This window comes from Tupaia chinensis, unplaced genomic scaffold (genome assembly GCF_000334495.1).
Source record: "Tupaia chinensis unplaced genomic scaffold, TupChi_1.0 Scaffold143796_1, whole genome shotgun sequence".
NCBI classification, from domain to species: Eukaryota; Metazoa; Chordata; class Mammalia; order Scandentia; family Tupaiidae; genus Tupaia; species Tupaia belangeri.
Window position 1 is genome coordinate 584,284 of NW_006203646.1, and position 12,384 is coordinate 596,667.

General features: G+C 40.7%; 1 protein-coding gene across 1 annotated transcript in view; it reads left to right on the forward strand.

Moving 5' to 3' along the window:
• The first annotated feature begins 194 nt into the window (after positions 1–194).
• Positions 195–12,384, forward strand: part of GABRB2 (gamma-aminobutyric acid type A receptor subunit beta2) — a 265,292-nt gene continuing 253,102 nt past the window's right edge. The window contains exons 1-4 of the mRNA XM_006165055.2: positions 195–422; positions 1,071–1,299; positions 1,455–1,546; positions 2,583–2,650. Coding sequence (XP_006165117.1) covers positions 1,223–1,299; positions 1,455–1,546; positions 2,583–2,650 — 237 coding nt within the window. The 5' untranslated portion in view covers positions 195–422; positions 1,071–1,222. The remainder of the gene's footprint in view (positions 423–1,070; positions 1,300–1,454; positions 1,547–2,582; positions 2,651–12,384) is intronic.

The window sequence follows — 12,384 nt, forward strand, 5'->3', positions numbered from 1 at the left end:
GGCGGGAGTGTCCCTGCACGTGTGAGCGCGCGCGGGTGCGCGTGCGCCCGAGGGGGCGTAGGGGGCCTGGCCAGGGCGCGTCCCACCGGGCCACCTGCCCTTCCTGCGGCGTGCCACCGCCCACTCCCTCTGGCCCCCTCACCTGCAATGGGGCGCTAGTCACCCGGGGCTCACGCCCCCAGTCCCATCGCCCCCTCCATCCAGATCCCACCCTGCCGACTGATAATTTCCCAGTGCAGGATTCGACTGAAACCTGGAGAGACAGCGGTGCCTTTCTGCTCCCCTCGCACCCTCCCCGCCTCCTGCTATAAATAACCCGGACTAGCGGGTCAGGAACGTCACACGGCGAGAAACCAGGACCCCGAGGTTTTCTTCGCTGAGAATAGGGGGCAAAGGGTGAGGAGAGGAGACAGAAATCGCTCGTGAGTAGTGAAGAAAAGCTTGCTCCCTGGCTCCTAGAGAAGATCAGGCATCTTTTTTATTCTTTTCTTCTCCTTTCTTCCTTTCTTATTTTTTGGTTTCTTTCCTATTCTCCACCTCCCCCCACCCAACGCCCCAAATCCAAAGGGTGGCTCAGCACTCCTCCCATTGGTTTCTCTCCTCCCTCCCCCTTCGCCTCCAGCTCCCGTCGTCCTCTCACCCCCACCCCGCGCCGCACAACCCCCACCCCACCCCCATCTCGCCCCAGGCCGGGGATGCTATTCGCCAAGGAAATAAAGTTCAAACTCCTCGCCCCTGCCTCCTGCTAAGACCAGCAGTGGGCTCCCAGACACCCATCTTCCTTTCGCACCCCACACCTGCTCTCCCCTAAATTCCGAATCTGGTTTTGCATATTTAAGAGGATACACACACACACTTAAAACCCACAACCCGCGAGGTGCAAACTGCCGCCTGCAACTACCGAAACTTACCAGACGCTGTAGTTGTTTTTGTCTTAACGAAAGAACAACAAAGATTTTACTCTGGATGGTCCTGGGGGGTGACTTTCCTATATGATTCAAATATGTATATATCATACATATATATGCTTTTTCTTTTTCCCCTTTAATTTTTTTTTTTTTTTAAACAAGGAAATCTGCTCGGTCCCCGGCAGCCGCCGCTGCCCCTTTGATGTTTTGGTACGCCGTGCGCATGCGCTTCACATTAGCATTACTGCACTGGGCAGACTAAGTTGGATCTCCGGTCTTCAGTGAAACCCTCAATCCCATCAAAAACTAAAGGGATGTGGAGAGTCCGGAAAAGGGGCTACTTTGGGATTTGGTCATTCCCCTTAATAATCGCCGCTGTCTGTGCGCAGAGGTAAGTGTGCCCTGGGTTTCTCTTTTTTCCTTTCTCACTTTGAAGGGCTCTGTCTGCATACCTCTGTGAGCAGGGATATGTAGTGAGCATCAGATGCTGAAGACGCTGGGACTGCCTCCTTATTGATGCCTGTTTATTGTCATTTCTTTCTTTAGTGTCAATGACCCTAGTAATATGTCGCTGGTTAAAGAGACGGTGGATAGACTCCTGAAAGGCTATGACATCCGTCTGAGACCAGATTTTGGAGGTAATGGGTTGCCTTGCCAATTAGAAACAGTCTAGTTTGTGCCGAAGCTGTCTTTTAAGCTGTGTGCGCGCTGTCTCTTCCCTTTCCTTTGGTGTGGGTGCATGTGGTGCACCGAATGTGTCTCCGTTTTACCACATTGAGAAACCAATCCAAACTTAAGCCAGTCTGTTACTATCCAGCACTGGGATGGTCTTTCAACCAGACCCTCTTGGTGTGTACTCAGGGTTAGTGACTGCTATTCTTCAGCTTCACTGTTTCAGATCCTTTGCTTCACTACCTTTGCTGAGATACAAACCTCTTAAGTTTAGTTACTAGTGTGTCCAGAGAACCTTACTTACCAAAGGCCATCGTGAACATTTTTGAGGACAGGATGTACAGACAATTGGTTGAGAAGCGGCATTAACCCCCTGTGGCCCGCCTACTTTGGAAGAGTTCTTCTGGCCATGGTTTAAAGTGGCTTCTGTCTGGATATTATTCAGTCCTCCTAGCCTCACAGCATGGGGCGAGAAGGGGAGGGGTTGGGGGATGGGAGGGTGTGAGGGGGACAAAATGGGAGGGCAGAGAAGATTGGAAGGGGAAGCACCTGTCTGGCTTGCAGCCCTAGATGTGCAGATACGCCCATTTAATTTGCTTCTCACAGCTTGCAAGACACTTAAATAGTTAAAACCAGCACTTAGAAGGGGGTGGGAAAGAAAGAGGAGGAAGGGGTTTCATGCAATATACAAAAATACCCAGGGCTAGAAGGAGTCCTGCCTTTCTGTGAGTTGTGTGTATTGACATGCTGAGACATCTACATGTGCAGATGGAGCTGGAGTCCCTCGCCCCTTAGCACACGTGTGTACATGTGTAATAGAGCATTTGCTAGAGGAGTGGGCGTCTGCTGCCGTTTTTGTAGAGGAACCAGGGGTATTGAAGCATGTAAGGGTGAGCAGTAAGGGGCAGAATGTCCCATGCCCCTGCTTGCCTGGGGACAACTCTTGCTAAGAATGAATGAAGTTCTGAGAAAAATCACGTGGCTGGCCATTTTGGTTTGCAGGTCCCCCAGTGGCTGTGGGAATGAATATTGACATCGCCAGCATTGATATGGTTTCTGAAGTCAATATGGTGAGTACTGAGGTTTATGGCTATGCCTGTGCAGACCTTCATTTGGGAACGAGGAGGAGGGAGCCAACCGTGGGAGGTGGGGTGTGCGTGAGTATGCGTATGAGGTGGGGGCAAAGAGGAAATTTTGTCTTGAAATGCACCCTTTTCGAGGTTACAGAGTCGGCTCTTTCTTGTTACTAATGATTTCTCCAACCTGGTTCATAAACTTGGCATAGAGCCAGTGAAATGCATCACACATTTGCATGTAAAATGTAGCCACACACAGGAGACCCCCTGCAGAAGCCATATTTCTTAAGGCTCTGTAGGAAATCCAGTTCATCAAGTGATCTTCTAGGTTGTGGTGGGATCAGTAGAAGGGGGAATATTTTGACATTTAGCAGAGAATATAACTTGCAAACTGAACTGCAAAAGGAGGCAGTAAATGACCCTGGTATACTGATGTCCACTTGTTGCTTTGGGAGACTGCTTCTTTATAGTCAATGACAACCCTCCCCTCCCACAGCATCCCCTTTGCTTGCCACCTCCTTTAAACTCCTCTGTCTACCAAAATAAAATAAGAATTGGCCACTGTGTTTCCAAAAGGCAGACTCAGTCCCACGCGGCTTCTCCTGATCCTTCTTCACGTGCCCTAAGCTTGTACAATTTATCCACAGCAGTACTCCTTAGTGGCTACCTCCCTGGACTTGGGGCAAGTGCTAAGAGAAAAAAACCTCTGTATTCGTAACCAGGAAACACGTGTGGGGGGTTTGCTTCATGCAGGAGCGCCCCCTGCTGCCCATGTTAGAGCACTGCAGACATATGAGAACACAAGTGTCCCAGATTCCCTCATTTACTTGGGGGATTTTCTCCAGTGACTTTTCTACTCTGTGTTTTAAAAGTTTTTAAAATCCCCTTAGAGAAGCCACTTTTTAATGTAAGACACCAGTGTTACTTTCAGTCCTGATAACACAGAGAGCATTTCAGAAGATTGTGTTGCAACATAGCTGTCTAGAGACTGATTGAATTATTGTATTAAAGAAGGGAGGCAGGTAGTGTGTAAGCTTTTATGCAAATAACTTCTAAGCCAGCCATCAGGATTTGAAAGTTAGGATACTAATTAATTAACTGAAGAGGGCCAATGTACTAGGTCTTTGACACACTCTCAACATTACACACATTTCCATATTCCAAGAATTCAAACAAAGAGAAAGCTCAAATAGCCAGCACTGTCCTTATGCACTGGCCAAAGACAAATGATAATCATGAGGTATTAAAACATTCTGGGCCATCTTAGTAAAACTTGAGGGAATGCTAAACTGTTTCATTAATGATTTAATGACATGACTCTTCTTACATTCCTATACATGAGAAAGTTTTTTTTTTTTATCATCTAGACTATAAACACAGACCAAAGACAATATTGGATGATTCAAAACCACACATTTTGTGGAATTTGAGATCTTTCATCAACTCATGTTTAGATTTTCAGCACGAAAATGGAAAATGTCCTAATATGGGTGCCTCCTAAATCCTAGGTATTGGAATCTAAATTGTGCTGCTAAGAACAAAGTTATATAGAAACCAGGTGTGGGTCTGTGCCTTACATGTGGTGAATCAGAATCTCATTTGCATTTTCATTTATGCTCTTTTCCTGCTCCTGAGTTTTGCCACTTGCTTCTTTAGAGCATCATAAAAATGGAATTTTTATGAAAAAATATGTAAGAAAAATCTCAAATCTGAAGAGACAATCATGAGATACTGGAGGTTACTCCAGTGGGTTAGTTAGGAACTTAGATGTTAGAGATCCTAAAATTGCTTAGAGGGGCAGCTTTTATTTTCTTTTCCCTTCTTAATTTTTGCTTATTTTTACCTGCATGCAACATTTTGGAGAAATATGTGAGGTGGACACAGGGCAAAGACCTGCGAGTCAAAATATATATTCAGCTAAGTGAGGTGTCATCACTTAAAGCTATTCACTGTTGCTGAAAAATCATGGGATGTTGAAAGTGCAAAAATAAATGTCAGGTTGTAAATGGGACAGCATTGCAGCATTAATGATTAGAACCTCGTGTTAAAAATTCCAAGCCAAATTCCTTTCTTAGCCTAATGCTAACACCCATGGATTTGCCCAGTCACATTTCAGCTTGTTAAAACATTAACATTTAGTTCAGCTAGCAATCTAATGACTTAAAATTAATCCTCCCAAGAAGACTCTTGTGATGTATTTTTTGAAAAATATGGTTATTTGTTTTGAAGCAACAGATGGGAAATTCCATCCCTGTGTCTAAATAAAAGATGTTTATGGTATATTATCCCAACTCTAAGAAGGTTAAGTTCTTCTAATTAGATTCAATTCTGAAAGAATGATGGATTGATTATTTAAGTGAAACCTCAAAATTGATTAACACACATTTCTGCCTCATTATCTTTTCTGGACTGCAACCTCTGGTAATTGTAACATTCTCTGGTTATAGCACATCTTCCTTTGAAGAATGGTAGGCACAAACCACCTCAATTGTCATTGACCCCTTGTATTAAATGAGCAAATGACCATGTCAACGTGATGCTCCATATAAATGGCAGTGATGGAAGGGCCCTGGACTGAAACAGGAGTCTTTAGTATTAGTCCTACTTCAAATGCTTAGTCATCCTGAGAGAATTCAGTCAGACTGGGCTCAGTTTTCTCACCTGTAAAAGGGGAGCAATAGTCTCCTTTTACCTACGTCAGGTGACTGCTAGGACTAATACAATGATACATGTGAATGTGTTGGTGTTCCATGAACATAAAGAAGAATGAAACCAGGCTAGCACACAAGAGCCATCCCAGCTGCTTTCCTGAGTGTGCTTTGGTTGGTGTTTACCAATTGTCTCTGTTTCCTCATGTTTGGAATGAGGGGGAACATGCTAAATTGACTTCCAACTCAAAGTTACATCTATCTCTGGTTTATTTATTATTATTATTTATAAATTTCTGTTGAGTATAAAGAAGTCTTGGGAAAGTCTTGGAAATTTAGGAAAATGTAGAATTCCTAAACTGCATGAAGTTGTGAGCTGCTACTCAGGAAGGTGGTGATGGTATATAAGCCATGTGACTCAAGTGATTGTCAGCTCAACGGAAGATCTTTGGAAGAAGGTGATCTCAATTAGAATGCTCCTGAGCAGAAAACTTAGCTTTGGAATGAAATATTTTTAGATGTCTTGGTTAAATTGGCAGGAATCTTTTTGTTAAGATTCTTTGATGAAAAGTGCATTTTAAGATTCAAATTTGGCTCTGAGGATGATGAACTGAAATAGCTTTCTCTTCATTTAAAGCAGATTCTTCTCCATCTTGAAACAACACATTTGCCAACCAAAGAGTGAAGCAATATTTAACTTTTGAGGAAAGAGTTCTAGTAAACACATATACAAATTACCTTTTTATGGAATGGCAAATGGAGAAAAGTGCTGCTTTTTTTAACAGATGTTTTCTCACATCACCAGCTGCACAGTTTAAAATTCCATTCAATAAATACATAGCAGCTACTATGATCCAGGCATGTGTTAGGCCTTCTGGACAGAGCAGTGAGCAAGATCGACCTGTCCCTGACCCCATTGAATATATCTGGCTGTTCATTATTCCTACATTCTAACTCTGGTTCTTACTGATTCTTATAATACTTATATTAACTAAAGTGTTAAAATTTCTCTGTAAAACCTTTTCTCATCAGCCAAGTAAGTACCTATGTTTGCCATCTCATATAAATTCCCTTGGCAATGTTGATTTCATCACACATTATGTATTTGGTATCTCAAATTGTCTCATATTTTACAATTTATTCTACCTTTTTTATGTCTATAAATTTCATCTAGACAAGGTCATAGCGAGTCTCCTCCCCTCTGTGGTTGTGTTCTATATACAAATGGTTGTGTGACTATTTGTCTCCTACTGAATAAAACAAATATTGCGTGAAGAATTTAGTTTTGGGGACCAGCAGTTAGTGTAATGGCTATGTTGCTGGACTCCCATGTAGTCAATTGTGGTTCGAGTCCCAGACCTGGCGGCTTAAACTCACACCAGGCGCATGTGCCTGCATGCCCAAGATCCCAAGAGGAGAATGAAGGAGAAGGGGTTGTGGCGTGGCCATCCCCCCTGGGGGGTGATTTCTCGCTTTCTGTCTCTCTGTCTCTCTCTGTCTTTCTGGCGAGCTCATGCACCCTGTAGCAAAGTCCTCTCAAAAAAAAAAAAGAATTTAGTTTTCATAGCAATAATTTAGTATTATTCACTACACATTGTACTATGTATGTGGAAAAATGCAGCATAGAGTCATAGTTCTCAACTTCAAGACACTCACTATTTAAACCAACAAAAGTAGAAAGAGTCACTTTGTAGAGTTGTAAGTGCTTTGAAAGAAGTACTCAGAGCATAGTAAGAATGCTGTGTCTTACATAGCATTTATCCAGGTGAAGAAGAAGGTTAAAGATCTGTGCATAGATGTCCCAAATAGTGGAACACAATGTTTTCAAAACATAGAAAGCATTGGTATGTAGGAGGGTATGACACAGGAAACACAATGGTGTAAGGGATTTGCAGGGACTTTAGAATGGCTGGAATTGGAATGAGGAGGATTAGAATTACTATTGAAGCCATTGATCATGATCAAATTATGAAGATCATTTTTGTGTCTTTCTCAAGAGTTTACTCTTTGTCCCAAGAGTGTAGGGACTTATGAAAGGATATCAGTAGGAGATTTGCACAAACAGCATCCAGCTCTGGAAGATGGGTTTGAAAACGTTGGGTGGATTGAAGTTGAGAGGGTACAACAGCAGCATATTTGTAAGGTAGAAGTGGCAAAGCTTGGTGAATCTCAAATTTCTGATGGTGTCATTTATTGACCTACAAAGACAGGAGGGGCAGTCGAGACAGAGCAGGGAAGAGACCTGTGGGCAGACCATGAGTTCATTTTGGAAAATGTTGATTTTGCTTATACATGCAACCTCCAAGTGAAGACGCTGGTAGGCAATTGGAAAATTTAAGTCTACTGCTGAGGGCAAAGTCAGGACAAGAGAGAGAGACTTGAGCATTGTTAAGATATCAGTGGTACTTATAACTGTATGAATAGGTAAAATTAAAAAGAGAAAATGAGATGACACCTTAAAATTGAGATCTGGTGGGACCAGCAGATTGCATAATAGTTACATTGCTGGAGTCCCATGTACTCTACCACAGTTTGAGTCCCAGACCTGGTGGCTTAAAACTCACGCCAGGCCTGTGTGCTTGTGTGCCCAAAATCCCTAGAGGAGAATGAAGGAAAAGGGATTGTGGCGTGGCCATCCCCCCAGGGGGTGACTTCTCACTTTTTATCTCCGTCTCTATCTCTGTGGCAAGCACACATGCCCTCTAACAAAAATCTGTCTCTCTAAGTCAAAAAAAAAAAAATAGAAATCTGGTCAGTACTGTAATTTAAGTAGTAGAAAACTGAAAAGGAGTCCACAAAGAAAATTAATAATGATCTAAGAAGCAGAGAGTTAATATGTTACTATGCGAAACCCCATATAATAATGTCTTAGATGCCGAGGTACAATTGATGTAAAAAACAAGAAAATGGTCAGTTGAGTCTAATGCCACATGATCAATGAAATAAGTTGTGAGATTTGTCTTCCAAATATAGTAAGTAGAAGCTTATTGGTAAATGCAGCAAGAGGATTTTTAGTGGTTGGAGACTATCTTTTGAAAAGTTAGATTCTGTTAGCATTAAATCTTTCATTTAGTGCTAAGTGAAGCAAGCCAGACTATGAAAGAAGATATTGTATGTCCCCACTTAATAGATACCAAATACCTGTACTTTATAGCAGAAACTGAAAAAATTGGAAGGTATAAAAACAGGAAGAGCAAATGTGGGTGCTAGAGAAAGAGTGGGAGGAGGGTGGACAGTGGGGGGCTAGAGGAAAGGAATTAAGGGAGGGAAAAGCAAAACATTTAATGGACATCAAAATGGGAAATTATCTCTTAATGATAATGTATATGGTAATATCTTTGACTATACTAATACGCAGTGCATTCGTGCCTGGAAAGTTCATTTTGTGTGTTATAAAGATGTACAGTAATTAAATGTAAAATTTTTTTAAAAAAGAAAAGTTAGATTCTGAAGAAAATAGGAAGAGGAAAATTACTAAAAAGAGTCACACATAACTTACAGAAGAAATATTCTTTATAAGGAAGTAGGTTGAAGATACAAAGGCGTAGGTGGAGTTGGGTAGCAGGACGGAAGCTAAGGCTTTCTTGACTGAAGACCTATATTTTCTCTGTGTCGTAGGAGATACTTTAGGTTGAGATTTAGAGGAGGTTAAAATTGGCCTCGGTGGAGAAGAGGTAACTAAGGTCACTTAGAAGCGTGAAGCATGGTGAAGGGTGCATGAACACTCAGCGACCACAGGCAGACTTACATCAAAATGGATCATGCTTTGAAACTCTCCTACCCATTTTTAGCTGATTTTAGCAGACCGTTGTTTTCTCCTTCATTTTTCTCCTCTTCCCTTTCTCCTTTCCTTCTCTTTCTCCTCTTCTTACACAGTGCTCCACAGTCTCCATCATCATCAGCAATGTAACATTAATATTAGGTTATCGGAAAAGTCATGACACATTTTTGCATAGAAAAATACATCATGGCTTTTCTGAAGACCTAGTATAATAAAATAATTATAGCTTAGGTTTACCAAATCCTTAACTTGGGTCAACAACATTCATCTCAACCAACTCTCCTAAAAATAACCAAGATTGCTGCTATCAACCTATTTACAAAAGAGGGACCTGAGACTCAGAGAGGTTAAATAACTTGTTCAAGGTCACACAGCTTGCAAATGACTGCCTTCACACCCTTCACTCTTAATGATCTAGTTACACTATAATTTAAAACATAGTAAAGCTTTACTTTTGATCATTTTCATTCCATGAGGACCCTTTGGGTTGTAGTTGGTTGTTTTAAATTTTAAAAACAAAGTAAGTAGTTGAAATAAACTTAGTTCTTCATAAGATGGTTCTTTTGCTCTTCTTCTTTTCCACCTTGGAAAAATATTTTGATTTCATTAAAATGATGGTCTCAGATAGGTACGTTATTATGTGTACATTAAATAGGTTGTTGGGAAAGTCATGGTGCATTTTTCTATAGAAAAACATAGAAATATATGTCATGACTTTCCCAACAACCCAATATAAAATGGGGCCCTTGTCTTTAAGGAATTTATATTTTGTATACAGTGTACAACTTAAGCCAAGTGATAAAAGGAGATTTTTATAAGCTATTGAGGAGTTGAGGATGATGCTTGTGTTATAATTTCTTTCATTGTGAATGAGTGTCACTTGTTAATTTCTTTAATATTTTTTATTCTGTCAACAGAATCTGTCAGGTATTCATTACAGAAGGCCACTAATTGACTTTTTTTTTTCCCAAGAGAGATTTTTGTTATAGGGCATGTGTGCTCACCAGAGAGACAGAGAGTGAGAAATCACTCCCCAGGGAGGATGGCCACACCACATCCCTTCTCCTCCATTCTCCTCTTGGGATTTTGGATGCACACAAATACACACACACACGTGCACCTGGCATGAGTTTTAAGCTGCTGGGTCTAGGACTTGAACCGTGGTTGGCCATGTGAGAGTCCAGTGGTGTAACCACTACGCCTGCTGGTCCTGACCACTAATTGATTTTAAATAATAGTTGTGAAATGTCACGTCATGTATGTTCAAGAACTAGAACCTATCTCAGTGGTTTTAGACTGTGGATGACTGCTATGCGAAATGACCATACTCTTCCTTTTTCCTTCTTTTATTGTGAAGAACTCATTTGCCAGTTGAACATATTAAGGATGAATTTTTATGCTTTCTGATAAATTGCTTCTGCAAATAATTATCTTAAAGGCATTTGAGTTCTTTTCCTTTTCTTTCCCACCCTGGTCTCTCTCCACCCCACATCTCTAGAAAGCTTATTTCATTCATTTTTAAATAACTACACCACTTGATAGTGCTAGTTCCTGAATTTACTGATACTGGTTAATTTTTAGAACAAATCATTTGTTGTAGCTTTCAACAATGCTCTCGCCTAAAGTAAAGGCTGACTGTGGGCTTACCCTGCAAGAAAATAGGCAAGAGGAATATCTTAAAATTTCATTTCTTTAGAAGTGCATCATGTGTGTTTTAGTTTTTCTCCCCAGAAGAGAATAAATATGCATGCAAACTTCTACAAGAATTTAAGTTAGAGAATGTATTTTTCCTGGAAGGAGGGCTTAATGTTAGCCAGGACACTGACTTGTTTTGCAATCTCAGCACTAAATGCATTTTCACCACATAGTGTCTGTGGTGGGATGCTGTTTTGTGTAGGTTGTTTAACAGTATCCCTGTTCTCTACCATCTAGATGTCAGTGGCACTTCTAAAATGTGAAAATCAAAAATGTCTCCAGAAGTTGCCAAATGTGCCCTGGGTGGGTAGGGGATTGTCTTTGGTTGAAAATCACTGGTGGAAAGAATAGTGGTGTGCTTTCTTCTCCTAAGCAAATAGAAGAAAAGAGATTTTCTGAGTAAGTAATGGTTTTTGTGCTCAATCACCATTTCATTTATGTTTAGTGTTATATAGTGACATAGGAAACCATAGGTAACGCAACGCCTCGTGATGCTGAGGCCTTAGGAGAAGGTCACAGGTCCATTCCCTGAGATCTCTGTGAACGCTGGGCACCAGTTGTATTGGCTAGCTGAGGCTGAGGGTAGGATTGTAGCATGAAGACTCTCTAGGGGATGCCTGTCTCTCTCTTTCTCTCTTTGTCTTTATCTCTCATGGAAGAAGTAAATAAATAAACTTTAAAGGGAAAAAAAAGTTAAAGTATCAACAAACATCAAAGGCAAATGTTATCCATATCCTTGTTATTTCTTTAAAAACTGTGTTCAATTTGCCTATGTTACCTTCCAGTCCTTTCTACTTCATTATTCACATTTTACACATTGCATTTAGTTTTATTATAGACAGAACATTGTAGTCTACATTTTCACTTAACAGATCATGAGTTTCATTCTTTTTTTTTTGAGAGATTTTTGGTATAGGGTGCGCACGCTCATCAGAAACACAGAGACAGAGAGACAGAAAGTGAGAAATTACCCCCCAGGGGGATGGCCATGCCACAATCTGTTCTTCTCCATTCTCCTCTCAAGATCCTGGGCATGCACACACATGCTCCTGATGTGAGTTTAAGCCACCAGGTCTGGGACTCGAACTGCTGTTAGCTACATGGGAGTCCAGCAACATAGCCATTATGCCAACTGCTGGTCCCAGTTTCATTCTTTAAAAATACATATCACTACCACCAATGTAAAGAGGTACGTGTTTTTCTGTGATCTTACAAATACATGAGCATCTTGGTCATTTTTTTTTCATTCATTGTTTATTTTTAGAAAGAGAAATCTGTTAAATATATCGTACAAATTATTAGCCTTAATTCAAGCTATAGATTATTTGAAAATAATATTTACTTTGACTTGTACACCATTAACAAATCATTTTAAAAGAGAGAACTGAATTTATATAGCATATAAATGGAAATCTGTTTTTTAAGTTTTATGACTTGACTTATTTACATAATATTCCTGATATTACTCAGTTTTTCCAAAATCATTTTACCATTTTGGATGACATTTAAATACTTCTAAACCCACTATAAAAAAAAGAGAAGGAATTAAATGGCTATGAATTTTTAAAAATATAAAAACAAGATTTTTTTATGTTGCTTTCCAG